Genomic DNA, 24,717 nt, shown 5'->3' on the forward strand with positions numbered 1-24,717 from the left:
AGGTCTGGTAGAGAAGCTGTTATTATAGGAGATAAAGCAGATTTACTGGACCTGCTCATCATTTCTATAGGTGCAGATTACTGAAGCTTATGCTAAACAGAAAAGCAGTGTGAATTATAGCCCAGAACCTCGTTAGTTATGCAAATGATCCTCGTTAAGCTCCAGATCTCTGTATTTCGTGTGTTGAAGATTTGTCTATTGTTCTGGGTCAATCCATCTGTCTTTAAATCTGTCCTTCTTTGCATAAATTTACTTCTGTCTGCCTTTCAAAAAAAAATCATCGTAAATTTGTCAAATTTTGAACCGTAATTTTATATATTTCTGCATAAATTTAACTAACAAAAACCAGAAGTTAGAAGTCCTAAAAGTAGATAAGAATGATAACAAATTGGCGTAGAGTGGTCCAGTGATCTAAAGTGTTGCCACTATGATTGGGAGGAGATTGCTGGTTTGAATCCCAGTTATGCAGCTTGCCATCAGCTGACGGAGCCCCGAGAGAGCACAGTTGGTCTTGCTCTCTCTGGGTGGGTACAGTACAGTAGATGGTGCTCTCTCTTTCCCCTCATCACTCCTAGGGTGATGTGGATCTGCACAAGGCTGCATCTGTGAGCTGATGTATTAGAACTGCGTGTCTGCGGTTAGATACTAATGCTAATGCTAATCCTCCAGCTTTAGAGGCAATCTAAGCTTACTGTAAATAAACAAAAGCACTTTACACACCCAAATAAGAGGAAATCAGTGTAGATTAACATCCAGCGCTCGTTTTTTGGTCTCGTCTCACTCATCGACGAGCGACGAGAGCTGCTGAATTAGAAGCAAAACTTGGCAACACCCCTGTTCCTTACTACTAGTTACTAGAGTTGCATAAAATGCGCCTTATAATGCGAAAAATACATTAGTGTTGGGAGTCTTGCCCAAGGACTCTTATTGGTGCATCACAGCATTCAGTCACCCAGACCTGGAATTGAACATGGTGTGGTTTAGTGGATAACATCACTACATGCTAGTGAGCTACCACATCATGTGGGAGAGATGGGGTTCAATTCCAGATCTGGGTGACTACAGAATAAGAGTTCAGAATAAGTGGTTGGAAAGGGGAGGAGCTTCAGGCAAAAAATTTAAAAAAAAAAACTCTTTTTTTCAATTAAATTTATTTCCAGAATGAAATTCTAATACATTACATCAATACTACTCTACACTTTCAGATGATCCCAACCGTTACAACAATAACCGTATTAATCAACAACACACACACACACACACACACACACACACACACACAAAAACACACACACACACACAGTTAAATCATTCACACATTCATCTTCAAAACAAGAGAAAACATAAACAGCATAAAATTCCTTAAAATAAAAACATATAATCTATTTACTGATTAATCTCCAGTTATAGAACATTCTCTTTATTCTACAATCTATAGAATTACTGTATAATCATAAAGTACCACAGGTCCCGATCTGAATCCCGGCTGCGTCCCAAATCAACCACTTCTACACTACTAACTTTTCCCTACTGTTCAGCTAGCGTGCACTTCCTCCCTACAGTGTGTTACAGTAGAGTGTGCAGTGTGTGTGTGTTACAGTAGAGTGTGCAGTGTGTGTGTGTTACAGTGAATGTGAATGGACTGGTGTGCACTGCTGGGGAATGTCTGGGTATACTGGTGAACCGTCCACTGGTGGGAGATAGAACGACTAATGATAATTAATACAGAAAGATGAAAGAAATTGGAATTTTAGTTTTAGAAGCTGTTTTATGTCACTTTTTGACATATCCTGAATCTCACAGGTGTTCTTTATATTGTATCAGAATTTCCTAATTAATACAGAAAGATGAAAGGAATTCAAATATTAGTTTTAGTTTAATTTTAGTTTTAAAAGCTGATTCAAATCACTTTTTGACATAACCTGAATCTCACAGCTGCTTATATTATATTTTATTAGAATTTAACGCAGAATAGACCAAAAAGAATGAGATGAAAGGAATCAGAATTTTAGTTTAGTTTTAGTAAATCAAAATTTTACAATGAATGGACCAATAGAAATGCTCCAAAATGCTGGTGGGAGGTAGAATGACTGTAATGATAATTAACACAGAAATATCAGAAGTATTAGAATTTTAGTTTTTATTTTTAGTTTTAGAAGGTTTTTTTACATCACTTTTTGACATAACCTGCGTCTCACAGCAGTTATTTATATTGTATCAGAATTTCACAATTGATAAAGAAAGATGAACAAATTTTAGTTTTAGAAGCGGTTTTATGTCACTTTTTGACATAACCTGCATCTTACAGCTGTTCTTTATATTGTATCAGAATTTCACCAATAGAAATGCTCCAAAATGCTGGTAGGAGGTAGAATGACTAATGATAATTAACACAGATAGTTAAAAGGAATTAAATTTTAGTTTTAGTTTATTTTTAGTTTTAGAAGCTGTTTTATGTCACTTTTTGACATATCCTGAATCTCACAGCTGTTATTTATATTGTATCAGAATTTCACATCAAATGGACCAATAGAAATGCTCCAAAATGCTGGTAGGAGGTAGAATGACTTTAATGATAATTAATACAGATAGTTGAAAGGAATAAAAATTTTAGTTTTAGTTTATTTTTAGTTTTAGAAGCTGTTTTATGTCACGTTTAGACATAACCTGCATCTCACAGCTGTTTACATTATATTTTATTAGAATTTCACACAGAATGTACCAATAGAAATGCTCCAAAATTATGATTGTCCCCTAGTTTTGGGGAGATACAAGTTTGTTTGTGCAGCTTATTGTAAATGTATGAGCTATATGGACTGAACTGAATTATATATATATATATTAATCATACATAATTATTAACCTTTAATTATGAATTTGCAGTGTTTTAGCTCAGATTCAGGCTTTACAATTCTGCAGATTTGACTGAGAAAAGACATTCAGTATTATGTGCTGTAGAATGGCGCCACCTAGTGGAAGCTTCTGAGTAGAAGAAGCATTTTTGCATTTTTAAAGTCAGATCAAGTGTTGGAAATTACATTGGTGGTTAATTTATAGCTAATTAACTATGTATGCTCTGATATATTAGTGTAGTAACATGTTTGTTACAGCAATTTAAAAAACGTTATGATGATGAAACTGGCACTTATCAGGACCGCCCCAAAAATGAAGCAGATTTCTGAGTAGATTTTTTCTTTTCCTATTGTTTTTTGCTTTTTTTGGCCAGATCAGGTGATGGAAGTTACATACTGTTTTTTAACTAAATAACTAATGTTTAGTTTTATTAATATCGTAACTTTTTTTTGTTTAAATACTGAACAAGCCTTTTTTACTCATAGGTTTTTGTTCATTTTGATCACTTTTTCATCGTTAAATAAACTAAACAGCCTAAATATATTTGTGTGTTGCTTTTTATAACAGTATAAATGATTCTTTTAGTCTTTATTTTAGTGCTTATTTTATTGAACACTGAAAGTGTGCATCTCTAACTGATAAATTGCAGATCATTAGATGTAATTATTTAATACTATAGACTATATAACAAAACGTATATAGTTAATCCATACTTTTAGTGACCATATTTACAGCAGAATACAGATTACAGTACAGATGCAATGTAATTGAACAGAATTTGGATGAATACCAAATACCAAACCCTAAATACCAAATACTAAATACCAAATACTAAATACCAAATACTTTTTCAGGCATTTATGACTGTTTAAGAAACGGATAAGTCTAAATGTCTCAAAAAAAAAGTATTAAAGTATTAAAGTATTTACTGAACACTGAACTTTTTTTTTAAACATCTAACGGATGTGATTTGATTGCGTCATCAAAAATGTTATCAATCAGTCATTCGATCGAACACCAAAAGTGTGTTTTTTAGTTATTTTTTGGTCATTTTTAGGTGGAAAAAAATGTGTTGCTGAATTTTATATATATATATATTTTATATATGCTGAATTATATATATATATATATATATATATATATATATATATATATAAATAATCATAGTGATATCCTGATATTCTTGTAAGCAGTTAATTTTGTATTTATTTATTTAATTACTATATTTATTTTTAATTGTCTGTTTGTAGTTTATATGCCACACATATGCTGCACTTCAGTTTTGCGGTATGGTTAAATTACTTTTTTTCTGTCATGTATTAAATTTTGTTTGTACTATATGTATTAAACACTTATCGTTTATGTACTGAATAAAAAATGTAATATTATTCTGGAGTATTGTATTTTTTGAAATACATTTTTAAAAAGTCCATTTTTTTGTCGTATCGCAAAGAATTTTCGCTATAGCAGCAACAATACTCTGAAATATCAAAATTTGAATTAGATCTATTGAATATATATATATATACACGTGTTTATATTTTTCCAAAGCTGTGATTGGAGGAGAATGCCCCTTTATGATACCTTATATAGTCGACTGTTGCATTTTTTTTTTTTTGCTAATTTGCTAATACTGTATTAAACACTATATTGCCAAAAGTATTCTCAGCATCCGCTGACTCCGCTCTGTTATTTTATTTTAGTCTCTGTGGTTCCCAGTCTCTTCCACTGTGTTTTAATATCACTGACAGTTGGCTGTGGAATCTTTAGCAGTGAAATTTTACAACTGGACTTGTACCACAGTGCTGGAGTTCACTGAGCTCCTGAGAGCCTGAGACCCATTCTTTCACTAATATAATGATTGTAGAAGCAATCCCAGCATGCCTAGCTGCTGCTTTTATTATTATACACCTGTGGAATCACATGGAAGTGATTTGGATTGGTGAATGAATATTTTTGGGAATATATTCAGTAGTAGTGTATCTGGTCGTTTTGGTCCGGAGCTCTTAAGATAAAGTGTGTTATTCTTATTTTAAGAGTTTATGAGAACTTTGTTTACATAGTTTTAAATACAGTAAACATTCTGTATATCTGTCTGTCTGTCTATGTATCTGTCTGTCTGTAAATCTGTCTATTATAGCATATATATACTGTAATGATATTGAATGTGTAAACGCTGAGCTGTGAGACAGCTGAGCTTTGGCTGTGTATACAGTATGTAATGACACTGCATAGTGTGTGTGTGTATATGTGTGTGTGTGTGTGTATTAGTGTGTGTGTTCTTAATAATATGGCACGTTCTGTATCTCAGTTCCAGTCCAGTCTGTAGCTCTGAAGTTCTGAAGTGGGGTTGCCAAGTATTCAATCAAACGTCGGAAGGCCAAACGTCCGGAGCTCCATCAGATCAGCTGACCACCCTGATGCCGAAATGCTTCCTCAGCTGCTCCAGGAACAGGAAGGTCAGTACCGTGTGAGGGACCAATCGGATGCCGGCTGGAACTAAACCCTGCAGCGTGATCGGACGAGATTGAAAACATTGTTTAGATGTGATTTTAAAATAAACAGAGGTATATAATTGTGCTATTACTTAATTTACATGTACATATGGACATTTGACGTGACATTTGAGTATCCAAGGGTGTCCCGTGACTTTTGGCAACACCTGTGGAAGCTAAAGAACCATGCATTGACCTGTGGGTAATTACATACCATATATATTTTTTTTTCACACAATAAGAAGCACCGGATTATAAGGTGCATTTTATGTGACACTAGTAAGGAATAGGGGTGTTGAGACCTGTAAAGCTAAGCTAAGCTACGTAAACAAAACTGTAATTAAAACATTATTTTAAAGTTAAATGAGTGCTGGATGTTAATCTATACAGATTTCTCACCTGAAAACTGTTTATTTGGATGAATAAAGTGCTTTCATTTATACAGGCCGATAATGGTTATGTGGCTTGGTCTTAGCATGGTTAGTGGCTAATGCTAATGCGGCTCCAGCAGTGCTAGCCAGGGTTATCAGCATGTGTTCCTTCAAAATACAAATGTCTAAACGCTTTATAAAACTCACCTTATAAAAGGCTAGTGGTCCTAGTTTGGCAGTTTCAGCAAGACAATGCAGCACTCCCTGTAAACCAATCAGAATCATAATTATAAAAGATAAAAACCAACAGCAAAGTGGCCAAATGTTTGTGGACACATAATGCAACAACCTTAAATATTAAATATTAGAAGTGATGATCAGAGGGACTCACCCGGTACTCTCCTTTAGAGTTCATCAGTCTGGTCTTCAGCACATCCAGCGGCTGGCAGAGGAACGTAGCACACCCTCCCTAAACACAAAAAACAAACATTTATAACCATTTATACAGATTTAGGGCCCTATTTCAGTGATCTATAGATGAGCTGTAAACTCTACACTGTGCAGCTGGATTTAGAGAATGGTGTCAGTGTGTCTTTGCTATCGTAACGATGGGAAAAGTACACCTTGCGCGACTTGAAACATGCAAAGCAAAGGCACTACTAATACTAATGTAATGTACTAATTCTCTTAATTAACCATGGTTGTGGTTAATTTTGGGCGTAATGTGAAATAAACCAATCAGAGCGTCTCTCGCTCATCATTCCCTTTAAGAGTAGATCAGGTGAGCTCTGACTTTGGTGGATTGCTATTTTAACTATTCTGTTTATTGTTGATGTAAAAGTTGTGTTTGTGCCAAGATAGCGATGAACGTCTGACTGTTGGCGTCTGTCTAGGTTGTATTCAGTCAGTGGCGCTCCTGTGTTTTCTGTTACCAAGATAAACAAGCAAAACTCCAGAAATGTACCTGAACACACCTCATTTCCAGAACACCACGCCCATCAGTGTAGATATATTCAGAAGCTCTGCTGATATTTAAACCAGACAGGAGGAAGGAGTGATACTAGACTGATGGTGGGGTGTAAGATAGTGATGAACGTTGTGAGATGGTCACGGTTGAGGGGTTTATAGTAAAACACTCACAGCGATGAAGCTGGAGAGGAAGTGGGTGAGGACGTTATCTCCCATCACTCCTGTGGTCAGAACCAGCTGCTTAGCCTGGTCATAACACGCCAACTACAGAGAGAGAGAGACAAAGAGACAGACAGACAGAGAGAGACAGACAGACAGAAATAGGTTATCATCACGGTCTTCATCAGCTGTTCCAGGTACCAAATAGAGAAAGTTCTCACCTGTCCCACAGTGACCAGAGCTCCTCTACTGGACGCCATGGTGGCTCCAGAGAACAGCCTCCTCGTCCCCTCTGATACACACACACACACACACACACACACACACACACACACACACACACACACACACACACACACACACATTAATCAGTTCATTCCCCCCATAAAAATAAACATTTTAATCAACTCTACTGTTTTCTATTCATATTTATTGTAATTAAATTATATTACATTAATTACATTCAATTCCAAACCATTCTACATTATAATCACACACAGCATTATACTGTTTTCCATTAAATGTCACGGCATTCTTTTAAATTCCATTACATTCTATAAAAATCCATTATATTCTGTTATAAACTCTTTTCCCATTAAACTTTACTGCATTCTCTTCAATTCAATGACACATCAAAGAAAAACACTAAATGAATATTTCATACTAAGAGGTAATACCAGTACATTTTATAAAATATGGGAACCATTCTTAGAATATTTCAACCTGCCATAAAGAAAAAGGTGAGATTTTATAATTTTTTATTTATTTATTTTACATGTAGATATGGTGTTAAGATTTGTTGCTGCCTTTGACAACTACTTTATTATTATTATTATTGTTATTATTATTATTATTATTATTATTTATATTTACGTTAGCAACTGCCTAGCAACCACTTTAGAAATGATAGCAACTGCCTAGCAACCACTTAGCAACACATTAGCAACCAATAGGAAAACGTTAGCAACTGCCTAGCAACCACCTGGAAAATGTTAGCAACTGCCTAGCAACCACCTGGAAAATGTTAGCAACTGCCTAGCAACCACCTGGAAAATGTTAGCAACTGCTAAAAGTTTACCCCTCTTCCAAGGGGTAAACATTCCCCTTCTCATGGAAGAAAAAAAAAAAATATATATATATATATATATATATATTTTTTTTTTTTTCTTCCATGAGAAGGGGAATGTTTACCCCTTGGAAAATATAATTTGTGAATCTTTTTCATTGAATTGCAAGAAATGTTTATTGTGATTGTATATTGTGTGGTGGTGTGTAAATTTGTGTATTAAAAACCCCAATAAACAGAGTTAAAATATATATATATATATGAATACAAATAAAATGAATATTTACTTTCATTCGGTTTTATTTCATTCGGTTCCAGTACGTGTAAACATATTCCATTCCATTTAAACTTCACTGCATTCACTTTTATTCACTGACACCTCATTAACCTATACTTTATTCCATTTAGTTTTAATCATATTCCATTCTATAATACCTACTCAATTATATTTGGATTCATACAGTTATTTTCAGTTTCAATAAAATTACATTCAGATTCTGTTTCATCCAATTCTGTTTGGTTCCATTTATTTCTTTTCAGCTTCATTCAATTCTATTCCTTTTCTGCAGTGGTATTTCAGCTTCATTCAATTCTATTCGTCTTTTAACCAACTTTATTCAGTTCTATTCAGGTTCTGTTCGGTTTTATTCGATACTATTTAAATCAAATTATATTTAGTTTAATTCAATTCTATTGTTGCCCATTCAATTTCAATAACTGAGTTTTATAATGAGGTCAGGAGATCATGCAGATCACTCACCTTCTCTCCACACTCTGAAGAGTCCATCCAGTGCGTGTTTATAACTGCAGAACACAAGATTATAGAGTTACAACTTTATTCACTTCCTGCACTTTCAGCAGGATTCACTACTGCATTTCAGTAACAGTGTAGAGTAACCACACTCACTTTCTCCTGAGCTCGGGAGGGAGCTTCATGTCGTTCTGCATCCTAAACAATAAAGATAAAGCATTTATTCAATTAAAAGTTTATACATTTAAATGTTTTTGTTAACACAGGGTTTCCTTTTTTTACTACTAACATTTAACCTTTTTTTCTTACTATTGCACACATACTGTACATAAAAAGCTCAATTTCAGCCACTAAAAACACAACAATTCTGCTGTTTATATAAATATTAAGTGCACAAATAAATAGTTAATACGTAGAATTGCAATTCCGAGTGGAATGCTACGCTAGTTAAACGTAGCGTGTGATGTGTGTTAGCATACCTGACGTTCACCATGTCCGCCGGCGTCCCGATGAATCCTCCTGTAAACCCTGAACAGAGATAAACACAGATTAAACACACATTTACACAGGCTGTTATATATTATATATTTATAAACTATTTAAATAAGTGAATTTACACTTCAGTGTTTCCTCTGGATATCATTTTTTTTTTTTTTTTTGCGTTACTGAAAAATGTGTTTAGTGTTTGGTGCTCAGCATTGATTTACATTTTACATTTTGTCCGTTAAAAAAAAAAAAAAATGTACCAGAAAAAGTACTGTTTTTAATTTAATAGTATCAGACACAACAATATTGACAATATTTTTCAATATCGTAAATTTATATTATACCCTAAAATATGGTGCCGTATCACCCACCCCTTATTATCACATCAGGGTTCTACTTTTTTTCTGTTTTTATCAAAAGGAAAAATTCACAGTGTTCTCATTTCCCATTATATATCTACTAGAGACGGATTATATCTGTTCATTATCATTTATTTTACTTTAATCCTGGATATATGGAGATATTCTGAGTGAATTATTATTATTATTATTCGTATCATGACATTATTATTCTGGATCATTTATATCTGTCACAAATCTGATAAAATTCTTGTATTTTTTTTCGATATCTCAGTTAGGGGTTTGCCATATCATATTATATACAATAATAAAATTTAACATTTAATTTTGTTGCAGTATTCTAGAAAAATCTCTTTTTAATTCAGTGTTTTCTCATATTGACTGACATCGTTTATTTAAGACTCTTATTTACTGCACAGTTCTATATGTGTTCATTTATATTTCTGATGACCTCAACTGACCTTTAAAAAAAATATAAAAAAAATGAAGAAGAAAAATGATGAATTTATATATAAATAAGTATCCAAACCTCCGAATGCTCCCAGCAGAACTTTCTGGTAGAAGGGCATGGGTCCCTCACTGCCCATCATATCCCTCACTGTTTCATAGATAGCAAACCTCGTAAGAGAGTACGACATCTATACACACCGAGAGAGAGAGAGAGAGAGAGAGAGAGAGAGAGTAACTCAATTAATTTAACCACTAGATGGCGCTCTTCTACAAGAGACATATTCAGCTCTGCAAAAAACTAGAGATCACTTCAGTTTCTGAATTAGTTTCTCTGATTTTGCTAATTATAGGTTTATGTTTGAGTAAAATAAACATTGTTGTTTTATTCTATAAACTACAGACAACATTTCTCCCAAATTACAAATAAAAATATTTTAGTCATTTAGAGCATTTATTTACAGAAAATGAGAAATGACTGAAATAATAAAAAAAAAAAGATGCAGAGCTTTCAGACCTCAAATAATGCAAAGAAAACAAGTTCATATTCATAAAGTTTTAAGAGTTCAGAAATAATCAATATTTGGTGGAATAATGCTGGTTTTAAATCAGTTTTTTTTTCATGCATCTCTGCATCATGTTCTCCTCCACCAGTCTTACACACTGCTTTTGGATAACTTTAACTCAAGCAGTTCAGTTTGGTGGTTTGATGGTTTGTGATCATCCATCTTCCTCTTGATTATATTCCAGAGGTTTACAATTTGGTCAAATCAAAGAAACTCATCATTTTTAAGTGCTCTCTTATTTATATTAAGTTCATAGAATCATTATCTCTCACCTGTCTGCAGAGAGAGGCGCTGAGGCCGTTATAGAGCGCCAGCACTCCATCATTCTTCACCACGTGCATCGCCATGCCGACCATCCTCATCTTCACCTCCTGCTGCGTCTGCAGGTGCACCTGAAACCACATCATTCATTACCATCCACATTATCATCGTGACCATTATCACTATTATCTTCATTACTATCATATTCATAATCTTATCTATCATCAGGATCAGCAAAGCTAATCTTTATTACTAACATCAATCATTATCATTATTACTATTATCACATCACATACATTTTTGCCATTATCAAGCTCATCTACATGACTACAGTCATCTTCATTATTATTGCCACTATCACTAATATTACTATCACTGTACTATCCACTGCATTCTCCATTATCATTATCTTCATCACCTTTATCCTTATTACTATCACCACCACCTCCACCGTATACTCCAATATCATTACCTTTATCACCTTTATCCTTATTACTATTATCATCAGCACCGAATTCTCCATTATCATTATCTTCATCACCTTTATCCTTATTACTATCACCACCACCTCCACCGTATACTCCAATATCATTATCTTTATCACCTTTATCCTTTTTACTATCATCAGTATCACTAACACTGCATTCTCCATTATCATTATCTTCATCACCTTTATCCTTATTACTATCACCACCACCACCACCACCACCACATTCTTCATTATCATTACCTTTATCACCTTTATCCTTATTACTATTATCATCAGCACCGAATTCTCCATTATCATTATCTTCATCACCTTTATCCTTATTACCACCACCACCACCACAACCGTATACTCCAATATCATTATCTATATCACCTTTATCCTTATTACTATTATCAATATCACCACCACCAATTTATTCTCCATTATCATTATCTTTATCACCTTTATCCTTATTACTATTATAATCATCACCACTGTCCTCCATTATCATTATCACTTTTATCTTTATTACTATCATCACCACCATCACCACTGTATTCTCCATTATCATTATCACTTTTATCTTTATTACTATCATTATCATCACCACCACTGTATTCTCAATTATCTTTCACTTTTATCTTTATTGCTATCATTATCATCACCACCATCACCACTGTATTCTCCATTATCATTATCACTTTTATCTTTATTACTATCATCACCACCATCACCACTGTATTCTCCATTATCATTATCACTTTTATCTTTATTACTATCATTATCATCACCACCACTGTATTCTCCATTATCTTTCACTTTTATCTTTATTGCTATCATTATCATCACCACCATCACCACTGTATTCTCCATTATCATTATCACTTTTATCTTTATTACTATCATTATCACCATCACCACTGTGTCCTCCATTATCATTATCTTTATCACTTTTATCTTTATTACTAGGGGTGGGAATCGTTTACTATCTCACGATTCGATTCGATTCCGATTTTGGGGGCCACGATTCGATTCAAAATCGATTTTTGATTCAAAACGATTTGAATTATAAAAATTTCTGCTTCTGGCTTATGAATCTTATTGAAAAAAAACCCTCCATAATATACACTGGTCCTGGAGCAGGTAATGTGTTACAAAAACAATAAAATGTGCAGGAATGTGGGTCCTCAGTGACAGAGAAATCACTGGGATATCACAATGACGTTAATGAACAATAAATAAATAATAAATAACACTGCTTTATTACCAGGCTACTAGCGGTGGTGTGTAGGTGACCCTGCTGGGCTGATGTGATGATAGCAGTGGAGCGCTAAAGTTCAGGAGCAGCTGCTGATTAACTAGTTAATTTAAGGTCGTTGTATTTCTTCAGAAAGGGGGCAGGAGGTGGAGAAATTAATTCATATGGTCCATTCCTTAATTCCTCTGTGATGAGGAGCTGAAATTAGCTCTGATTAGCTTATTGTATTTTTCCGTTCCGCCTTAAATGCTGCAGCCCGCTGCCACCTGTAGCGTTATTTAAGGTGGAACTGGAAAGTTAGCTAGTTAGCTAGCTAACAGTTACTGAAACTAACTACTAGCGATCTTTTTTATGCTTGTTATGAAGCATTCTGCCATAAAACATTGAAACTACACGTTAATCTAAGGTAATATAGTGCTTGTTCTGCCATCTTACCGGTGATTCTCAAACACCTACGCTCTGTGTGTGTCTGGAAGATCTCCGTTTGAAAGGACAAGCGCTATCCCCAGGGTTGCCAGGTCCAACAAAAATACCCAGCCCAAAATCAGTCTAAAACCCGCCCCTCAGAATCGATTTTGGGACATTTTAAATCGATTCTGAATCGTAGTAAATGAGAATCAAGATTCTTATGTGAATCGATTTTTTGGCACACCTCTATTTATTACTATCATTATCTTCATTACACATCGCCACTGAACAGCCCGTTAACATGACTGAACCAACACGCAAACTTTGAACCTATTTTTTAAATATTAACTATTATATTCTAAATCCAATTTCTGAAAATTCTTAACAACTAAAGGTAATAGTAATAGTAGATAAAAGTAACGTGTGAATTCATTATTATGCTATTTTATCATTATTTCAGTGGCATAAATTGCCAATAATATGAATTATATTCATTATTTCTGGGGCAATATAACTTTTAAAGGCCTAAAGACTAGTCTCTGGGGGTCTCCTGAGGGTCAGGGAGCTGCTGATTGGCTGAGAGAGGATGAAAAATCAGGAATAACAAATATTAAAACTGCAGCCCTCAGGCTGTGTACATAAACACCGGAGTGTAAGACGACACTAGCGCGCGCACACACACACACACACACGCACACACACACACACAAACACACACACACACACACAATGATTCAGAAACACCTGAATCACTCTGACACAGACAGACAGGTGAGATACGTGTGGGCATGAGGAGGATATACAGGTTCCGTACGACAGTCAGTTGCCTCACAGGATAAAGTGGCTTGCAAAAGTATTCATACCCCCTTGAACTTTTTCACATTTTGTCACCTTACAAACACAAACTTAAATTAGTATTTTACTGAGATTTTAAGTTACAAACCAACACAAATTAGCTCATCATTGTAAAGTGGAACAAAAAAAATGTATAAAAAAAAAGTATTCAATCCAGTGCAAATCAATTTACTGCCTTCAAAAGTCTATTAACTTAGTTATTTAATAGAGTCCAGCAGCTGTGTGTAGTTTAGTTCAGTATAAATTTAATTCGGTATAAATACAGCTGTTCTGTGCAGAAAGCCTCAGTGGTTTATCAGAGATCACTAGTGAACAAACAGCATCATAGAGACCAATAACAAACTCAGCAGACAGATCAGAGATAAAGTTGTGGAGAAGAAGTTTAAAACAGGGTTAGATTATAAAAACACATCCCAAGCTGTTTCTAAAAACCTGACAAGACATGGCCATGATCCACTCAAACTGACAGATCCAGCAAAAAGAGCACGGATCAGACTCAGAGAAGCAGCCAAGAGGACCATGGTCACTCTGGAGGAGCTGCAGAGATCCACAGCTCAGGTATAAGTCCCGAACTCCACAGATCTGGTCTTTATGGAAGAGTGGGAAGAAGAATCTCTAGGTGTTCAAAGCTAGTAGAGACAAACATCAAAAGATGCATCAAAATCTCTAGATGTTCTAAGCTCTGCTTAGTATTGATATAGTACATAATACTTTTACACGTCATACTTTTCAGATATTTATTTGATTAAACATTTAAAAATCGTATATCATTTTCATTCCACTTCACAATAATGTTTACTCATTTTGTGTTTGTCCATTACATCCATCAAAATCACTAATAAAATAAATTTACCTTTGTGGTTGTAAGGTGACAAAATGTGGAAAAGTTGAAGGGGATGAATACTTTTGCAAGACACTATATCGCTGAGCAAAGGCAGGATTAAATTTCTCAACACAAGGCCTTTATACTGTCTTCACTTCAGTCTCATTGTCCTTCACTCCCTCTTTCTCTTTGATCTGTCGTTATCAGTTATTAAATTATTAATAATCAACAGTACAGTATCTGAACTGAGGTTATCAGCAGTGTTCAAGAGCAGCTCCACTTACACCATAAACCATATCAACAACAAAGCACACCAACACCCTGGTCTCCAACATTCAGTTCATACTAACTGAACAGGCAGTTCACTCACTGCCTAATATACTAGTGCAGCTCAAAATATTAGAATAATCATTAAAACATTACTTTATTTCAGTAATTCAGCTGAAAATGTGAAACTCATATTTTATATATATATATATATATGTATTAAACACAGAGAGTGAACTATTTTAAGAGTTTATTTCTTTTATGATTATCTCTTGATGATTATGAAGCTTACAGCCAATGAAAACCCAAAAATCAGTGTCTCAGAAAATTAGAATATTATATAATAAGACCAATTGGTACTTTTGGCAGTGTGCCAAGTCCTGCTGGAAAATGAAATCCATATCTACATAAAAGTTGTCAGTAGCAGAGGGAAGCTGTAAGATATGAAGTGCTGTAAGATTTTGTGGGAAAACAAAACTGCACTGACTTTAGACTTGATAATAAAACACAGTGGATCAACAGCAGCAGATGACCGACATGACTCTCCAAACCATCACTGATCATCAGTAAATTTTACATTTCATTTGTAAATCAAGGGATCAGAGTCTGGAGGAAGAGTGGAGAGACACACAGTCCAAACTGCTCGAGGTCTAGAGTGAAGTTTCCATTGTTCTCAAAAAATTCCACAGGTTTAGATGCATACTCGCTGTGTTTAGTCTCCAAATGTCGACGTAACTTGGTTGGCTTCAACGCTTCATTCGCCAAGACCTCCGAACACACAACGCAGAGTGGTAGCGGCTCGTTTTCTGTTCCTGTGCACGTAAAGCCTAGTGCTAGGTACTCACTGCTGTATTTTCTCCGTTTCAGTTTATGCTTGGTTCTCTCAGGGACAGATACAGTGGCTGCTTCACTTGTAGATGGTCCAGCTTCAGGGTCCTTTGTTGTCAAAGACCCTGTTTTTAACCATTTATCCATGATGCGTGCACAAGACAACAGCTTCACTCAGACTGAATTAGCTAACTAACTAGCTAGTCAATTCACTAGCTAGCGCTGCGTGTCATGTGACTGTACTACGCCAAAAAAAACTCAAACTAAACACGTTTTGCAAATAAACTAAATGTGCTGAACTATCTGAAATATGCTGAAATATGCTGAACTAATCTATTTCTTGGAGAAAAAATACTTAATAATAACAAAAAATAATAATAATAATAATAATTTTGGCCTACGGCCCCCTTGCGGTACGTCTGCGGCCCACTGGGGGGCCGCGGCCCACAGGTTGAAAACCACTGGTTTAGAGAGACATGTCGGTCATCTGCTGCTGTTGATCCACTGTGTTTTATTATCAAGTCTAAAGTCAGTGCAGTTTTGTTTTCCCACAAAATCTTACAGCACTTCATATCTTACAGCTTCCCTCTGCTACTGAAAACTTTTATAGAGATGCAGATTTCATTTTCCAGCAGGACTTGGCACACTGCCCACACTGACAAAAGTACCAACGAGTCTTATAATAAAATATTCAAATTTTCTGAGACACTGATTTTTGGGTTTTCATTGGCTGTAAGACATACTCGTCAACCTCACTTAGAATCTACGTACTTCTGGGTAGTGCACCTCCTGGTGAGAGACCCGTGACTGCTTTAGGTCTCTCTTTGAAGCAATTAAAGAAATTTGGCTCATTTGACTTTAAGAGACTTTGGGAAGAGGAGGAAAATTATTGGTCTGAGAGATGTTTAAATGAATTTTTAGGTATATAGGTATATTTTAATGAGTTGCCCATCATCTAGACTGTCAATAACCTTTTGTTCAGAGCGATGCCATGAATAAGAAACACAAACTGCTATGGACTGGAACCATATCTTTTAGGGCTGTGTATTGGCAAAAACTTACTTACTGTATTGGTTGCATCAATGTATCCCAATATATTGCAATACTGTAAACAACGTGATACATTGTAATAGTTTCAAATAGTTATAGTGTAAAACACTGCTTTCTAGTGGTCACGGTTTTATTTACAACACAACATGAACCACTTCTGACACCAATCTTTATATCTAAGCTAATAATTAAGTATCAATTCTATATTTCTGAAAATTGACACAATACTCAAAAACTAAAAAAGATACATCAGTTCAGAGTTAATTCAGTAGTTTAGCCCTAGGATCTGACACACATTTTATTATGAAAGATTGTGTATCAACATTTTTATCAGATTTATTTTAGACCTGCTATGAGAAGGCATGGAAAAAGTCACAAAAAAATCATGGAAATGTATTGGTTAAAAAGTGTATGAACCGTGAACATTGCGATACTTTGATATATTGATATTGCCTTAGACCTTAATATTTTATTTATCGATGAATCCAGTTTCTGTTTGAGATGGAGATCTTGTGGTGAGTGCTTCAATATTCAGACTGATCACCAATGCAGCAATGATTGCAGCTTCAGCTTCAACCTACGAGTGTAGAGCTACAGGATCTACAGGCCCAGCTGTAACAACATCCAGAACCCTACGGAACCTGTAGAACCTCCTCCAAACCCAACCGTCTCAATCTCATCTCATCTTATATCCAGAATAGAGAATCAAACAGGGTCTAAACTAGATAAAATAGAACCTCCTTTTAATAACGGTAGAGTTTTACCGAAAAAACTCTAATATATCATTACATTCCAACTTCAGCTTCAACCTACGAGTGTAGAGCTACAGGATCTACAGGCCCAGCTGTAGCAACATCTGTGGGTAAATGAGCTGCAGGATCCATACAGAACCTGTAGAACCTCCTCCAAACCCAACCGTCTCAATCTCATATCATCTTATATCCAGCATAGAGGAACCAACAGAGTCTAAACTAGAACCTCCTTTCAATTACAAAAAACAGTTTTTCCCAGGAGGCCATGGGAAGATACAAGTTTGTACAGATTCACCTTCTTATCTACACAGACAGCCTCAAGGCTGAACACACACACTCACACATTTGTCTGTGGTGGGTGTGGTTTGGGACAGAACCCAGAACCTGGTTCTTACACTGTTTAGAACAGGAGAGATGTGGAAGATCAGGAAGATCAGACCGTGTGATAACATGCCCTCACACGCACCCGTATTTATTCATACTGATATTCTGTTATTGTGAGATCAGTGTTACCCCAGCGAACGACCTGAGGAACGCTCACACCTGTATAAGTTATAAGTTGTGAGGTGTTATCTTGCAAAAGAGAGGTTGATCACTCATGGGAATGCACCATGATTTATATTTATAGGTTTATGTTTGAGTAAAATGAACATTGTTGTTTTATTCTATAAACTACAGACATTTCTCCCAAATTACAAATAAAAATATTTTAGTCATTTAGAGCATTTATTTACAGAAAATGAGAAACGACTAAAATAACAAAAAAGATGCAGAGCTTTCAGACCTCAAATAATGCAAAGAAAACAAGTTCATATTCATAAAGTTTTAAGAGTTCAGAAATCAATATTTGGTGGAATAACCCTGGTTTTTAATCACAGTTTTTTTTCATGCATCTTGGCATCATGTTCTCCTCCACCAGTCTTACACACTGCTTTTGGATAACTTTATGCTGCTTTACTCCTGGTGCAAAAAATTCAAGCAATAAATCTGCAGAGTGCTGTCCTGCTAATCTCAGAAACCACAAACCTATCTCTCTCTCTCACACACACACACACACACACACACACACACACAGCTGTATAAATAGCTCAGTCTATTGTGCTGCATGTATCTGAATGTGCTGATTCCACAGTATTCTCAGTGGAAATTAACCCCATAAACCCCGGCCTTTATACTAACTATTCAGTACCTTTTAATATCTACTGTTCAATACATTTATATTGTCTATTACAAGTATTTAATGACTAGTTAGTACCTAAAATATCCATTATTTAATAAGAGCAAATTATTCAATACCTAGAGTTCAGTACATGTTGTTCAATATGTACAAATGATGCAATACTTATTTAATTAGTACTACTTTTTCAGTATCTCCTGATTATTCAGTACTAATGATCCTCATCATATAACATTAAGCACTTACTAAGCCTATACTGATTTTTTCAGTGCCTACTAGTTATGCAATAGTTACTAATTTACACGTATCTACGGATTACCCAGTTCCCACAGTAGAGCTGAAATGGTGAAACAGTGTGTTTAGTGTCTGCTGTTGTGGTGAAACAGTAGACGTGATGAATCAGTGAGTGGTGAGTGCTGGTGAGGAGGAAGTGTAACTGAATGGAAATGATGTAACTTTAGAGTTTAACGGTCTGAGAAAAGCACTGTTCTCTAATTACACTGCTGTCTAACTCCACCGAGTCCATTCAGACCTTAATACTCTCTCTGGAGACAATCCAGACCTTCCAGAGAGTATTTCTGTACCTTTATCACACTACATTAATTTTCTCCTTTTATAGAATTACAGAACTACAAAGTGTTCTATATGGTAAATCCCTATACAGTAAATAATCAATCAATCAACTATTATTTTGACTCAAAAGTACATTGAGCACAACCCACGGGTTTTAATGCAGCCAAGCTTTTACAAAAACAGGGATTAACATGAGGAAGAAAAAAAAAAAACTAAACTGAATTATTTTAAGATAACAGTAAATAAAAGATAAAAATAGATAATTAAAAAAAAAATAGAATTAGAATAAAAAATATAAATAATAATAATAAAGCTTGGTTTAATTGATCAAAAGAAGATAAGACTAATTAAAACAAAAAAATGTTAAAATTTTACGTAATGCAAAAAAATAAATTAATATTTAAACGAACTAAAAAATAATAATACTACTAAAAATAAAATAAAGGTTAAAAAGCAATAGTATAAATCTATTAAAAATAAATTACAAATAAAAAAAGGAAAGGAATAATAAGAAAAAAACTCCTCGACCTATCCCCAACTACTACACTCATCACTAACTCATTAAGATCAAAAGAAGATAAGATTAATACAACAAAAAACAGTTAAAATTAAGCTAAAACAAACTTTTACATAATGCAATAAAGAAATATATATATATATATGGACTTTAAAAAAAATAATGATAATAATAAAATCAGTTAAAAGTAATAAATAATAAAATAAAAAAAGAAAAGAAATAAAAAGGAAATAACTCAACCCCAACTCCTTGACTCATCCCCAACTGCTCGACTCATCACTAACTCATTAAGATCAAGAAAAGACAAGATTAATACAACAAAAACTTAAAATTAAGTTAAAACTAACTTTTACATAATACAATTAAAAATGAATAAGTGAACTAAAAAATAAACCAAAAATAAAATAAAATAAAATAAGGAAAGAAGTAAAAAGGAAATGAAAAAAAGAAATAAAAGAGAAGAACTAAAATAAAAATTTTAACTTAAGTAAATAAGTCTATAGGGTTGAGGGTTGTCAGTAATCTCTAATAGCTCTACCTGTTGTTTTCTCACTCTGTTATCTATAAACTCAGAGTAAAGTACAGAGAAACTCATCTCAGTCTGATTGTCTGAGTTAATCTCTGAGTTTTAGATTAACCAGATTAACTGGAGTATTCACAGCAGAGCCAATTAATACATAACTCAAATTCTATAAACCTCGTATCTCCAGTTATCTCTACAACTCAAACACCAACAATAACTACTGTATATATTTATATACCTTTATAAAGGGCAGAAATTCAGTCAGGCTGCCAAACTTCAACAATGCTCTACAGCAGAGACCAGGGGTCCTTTCCACACCTCTCACTGTACTGCACTGTGTCCCTGAACACACACACACACACACACACACAAACAAACAACCTGCCGCAAGCTATATAACGCATAGGTCATCCTGACTGGTGAAAATGTTAACAACGGCAAAACTGCATTCCTGAAGAGCCGCAACACTTCAGGACATGAGCGTGAAGGTGAGACATGTCCTAAAGATCATCACGCGTGTCTGAAGATCTTAAAATAAAGCTCACTGACATCCGAAAAGCAGGACAAAGGTACTACAAGACGTCCAAATCATTCTGGATACAATTCTAGCTAGAAGAGTCAATGAAAAGATTAGAGAAAACAAAGCATCAGAAACTAAAGACAAGATCACCTCACCAACTGTTAAATGTATTACGCTTTAGGGTTGTGTTGCAGCCAGTGGTGCAAAAAAAATGTCTGCATTAGTGAGGTCAGGAACTGGAATTTTAATTCAACCCCACCTTATCCCCAAACTCCTTCCCAAAACAAACTCAACTTCTGCTGAAGTCTTTGGCTGATGTCTTATGAGGACCTCAACCAAAGTCCAAAGAAGGATGATGGAGTATCCTCCATCAACTCATCCCCTCGACTCAACCCCATCTCCTCTACTCAAACCCGACATCCCCAACTCCTCGGCTCATCCCAAACTCCTCGAATCCTCCCCAACTGCTCAACTCATCCCGAAATGCTTAAATAATCCCAAACTCCACAATTGCCAGACTCATCCCAAGCCCCTCAAATCATCCCAAACTCTTCGACTCATTGCCTTCTCCTTGGCTCATTCCCAACTCCTCGAATCATTCCTAACTCATCCCCAACTCCTCAACTCATCCCCAACTCCTCAAATCATTCCTAACTAATCCCTAACTCCTCGACTTATACCTAACTCCTCGAATCATTCTTAACTCATTCCCAACTCCTCGAATCATCCCCAACTGCTCAAATCATCCCAAACTCCACAATTGCCAGACTCATCCTAAGCCCCTCAAATCATCCCAAACTCTTCAACTCACTGCCTTATCCTTGGCTTATTCCCAACTCCTCGAATCATTCCTAACTCATCCCCAACTCCTCGACTCATGCCCAACTCCTCGAATCATTCCTAACCCATCCCCAACTCCTTGACTCATGGCCAACTCCTCGAATCATTCCTAACTCATCCCCAACTCCTCGGCTCATCCCCAACTCCTCGAATCAATCCTAACCCATCCCCAACTCCTTGGCTTATCCCGAACTCCTCGAATCATTCCTAACTCATCCTCAACTCCTTGGCTTATCCCCAACTCCTTGAATCATTCCTAACTCACCCCTAACTCCTTAAATCATTCCCAACTCTTGAATCATCCCCAAATCCCCGACTCATCCCCAACTGACCCCTACCGCAGACTCGTTTACAACTGCCCAGTGTATCCCCACCTCATCTCTAAAACTCCTGACTCATCCCCAGAACTCCCCAACTTATCCCAGACTTATCTTCAACTCATCCCCCCCAACTCTCTAAAACCCATCTCTAAAACTTCCCAACTGATCCAGACTTATCCCCAGAACTCCCAAACTCATCCTAGAGTAATTTTTAACTCATCCCCACAAAAGCCATCTCTAAAACTCCCTTAATTCATCCAAATGATACGATCTATTTGCTATTTAATGTTCTAATAGGTAATTTAACCCTTGGTTTCCATGAATTTGGTCTCTGTCCATTCAGTCAGACACAGAGCTGATCTAGAATGAGTGGGAATATCTGCCCGGCTGTGTTCCAAATATATTCCTTATACTCCTCTATAGCCCAAACCTGCCATTACAGCACAGAGTCACCAGGTTCATATCTAACGCCTGTGCTGTCTAACGGGGAGCGTAACTAACTAACAAAGATCAAAGAAGACATGCTGAGGGGGTGTGGCTTTCACCCCATTCCTCTACTGTCCTCTGCGCTGTTCAGCAAAAGCTTCAGATTATGGGAATGTTTACACTGTCCTGGAGACACTGGGTCCCCACAAAGAGATAAATACACACAAGGCAGACGTATAAACATAAACATAAGGGAACATTTGTTCTGCACTGTCATGCTTACTGACACGTACGTGTACACACACACACACACACACACACACACACACAGGGCGTGCACAATAGGACACATGCCTGATATACATTCTGACCCAATGACCTCTAATTACCCTCCACAGCAGCAGAATTACACAAGATCTACAAAAACACACAACAGAACCCAGAACAGAACCACAGCATACAGACAAGTACCGCCACAACTGCTAATTTAATTTAATTTGCCCCAAAAATGTCAGAGCTCCTTATAGTCCAGTGCTCCTTAAGTATGAATTCTATTAGTCAGGTATTAAGGAGCAGTAAAGCCACTCCACTGAAGTACAGAGTTAAAGTTTCAGTAAAGTTTCTCCAGCACTAAGGCTGGAGCAGCATTAGCATTAGCTGCTAACCGTGCTAAGCGCTAGCTTATTTTCCATTCAGAGGTGAGTATATCGGACTGTAGTCTGCATGTTTGCTGTGTTAAAACAAGCGACTATTGCCCCGCTAACCGTGACTAGCTCTAGTGAGCAGCTGCAAATGCTAATGCTAATGCTGCTGCACCCAGCCTAAGCTAACTGTAACGGAATATACGGAAGCGCTTTACTCACCCAAATAAACAGTTTTCAGGAGGGAAATCTGTGTAGTTTAACATCCAGCACTTGTTTGACGTAAAAAAAAAAATATTTTTTTATAATTACAGTTTTGTTTACTTAACTTAGCTTTACAGCTTAATTAGAACGTAAACATGGTGACACCCCTGTTCCTTATTAGTGTTGCATAATACACCTTATAATTTAGTGTGCTTTACAGTGCAAAAAAAGTGTACAACGGTACAGCCTGGTTTTAGCAACAATGTGACCATTGGTTCAATGAGGTCAAAGGTCAAACTGGGTCTACACAATATAGATACTGCAGTTATATATACATATATACACACACACACACTTCCAAACACTGGCGGATGATGTTGTGTAGTTTGTGGTGCAACATGCCAAAAATACTGGGACAGTCTACGAGGCCAAGTGCTGATTAAGATCACTCATATCCACTTAAACCTAATTACACTGAGGAAGCTCTGATAGTAGTACTGGCCACTTTACCAGAAACACCCATCATACTACTACTACCATACGCTTCCTTTTACTCGCTGTGGCCACTTTATTGGAAACACCCAATGTTACATGTGATTCCAATTACTGTGGCCACCTAATGCAAACACCTACTCTACCTTGTGCTTTTTCTCCGTACTGTGGCCACTTTATTGGAAACACCCAATGTTACTTGTGATTCTCATTACTGTGTCCACTTTATTGGAAACACCAAACTACTCCCAAATTTGTGTTTCCACACACTCTCTGGCCACTTTATTGGAAACACATACTCTTCTACAATACATTGTGCTTCCAGTCACTCACTGTGTGGCCAATTTATTGGAAACACCCAGTTACTTGTAATTTCAATTGCTGTGGCCACTTTATTAAAAACACCTACTCTACTGTGTCGTGTGCTTCTACTTAACTGTGGCCACTTTACTGGAAACACCTACTCTGCCTTGTGCTTTTTCTCTACTTGCCCTTTGCTCCCAATCACCGTGGCCAATTTATTGGAAACACCCATCGGTACTCATCACTGGCCACTTCATTAGAACCACATGAGAAGCCTAAGCTGGGTGTTTCCGATAAAGTGGCCAGTGCATGCGGAAACGGGTCAGTGGCGTATCGTCACCCTGGCGACAGCAGCGCGAGCCCCGGCATCCCCCAGCCCTGCTCACCTTCACCAGGTCCAGCGGGTGCGTGCAGCACGCGGCGCCGCACGACGCCAGGCCGCCGAAGTACCAGCGCGAGATCCGCTTCTCCGACATGTTGACTTCCGCTGTTTTGGCACGCGCGCTCGCGAGATGCAGCTACAGCTCCCCGGTAATCTTCAGCCTCGTGCACTACGACTCCGGTGTGCACGAGACATCGCGTGTGCGCGCAGGCGCGCGACCAAAGTCCACCGGTGACCAATTACTGTCCCGAGCTGAGGATCTGCCTCCCCGCGCGCCCGGTCCACCCCTTGCTCTGTTCTGCACGA

The 24,717-nt window shown here is 36.4% G+C and overlaps 1 protein-coding gene across 1 annotated transcript; it reads right to left on the reverse strand.

Annotated features, from left to right (window-relative positions):
• Nucleotides 1-4,197: 4,197 nt before the first annotated feature.
• Nucleotides 4,198-24,717, reverse strand: slc25a10b (solute carrier family 25 member 10b). The gene is made up of 11 exons (XM_049469725.1): nucleotides 24,416-24,717; nucleotides 10,795-10,914; nucleotides 10,039-10,147; nucleotides 9,144-9,192; nucleotides 8,821-8,862; nucleotides 8,674-8,717; nucleotides 7,069-7,139; nucleotides 6,860-6,952; nucleotides 6,111-6,188; nucleotides 5,927-5,983; nucleotides 4,198-5,359 (listed from the first exon to the last, which is right to left on the reverse strand). Exons 1-11 carry the CDS (start codon nucleotides 24,503-24,505, stop codon nucleotides 5,258-5,260), a joined length of 855 nt encoding a protein of 284 aa, XP_049325682.1. The 5' UTR covers nucleotides 24,506-24,717; the 3' UTR covers nucleotides 4,198-5,257.

This window comes from Astyanax mexicanus, chromosome 21 (genome assembly GCF_023375975.1).
Source record: "Astyanax mexicanus isolate ESR-SI-001 chromosome 21, AstMex3_surface, whole genome shotgun sequence".
Lineage (NCBI taxonomy): Eukaryota > Metazoa > Chordata > Actinopteri > Characiformes > Acestrorhamphidae > Astyanax > Astyanax mexicanus.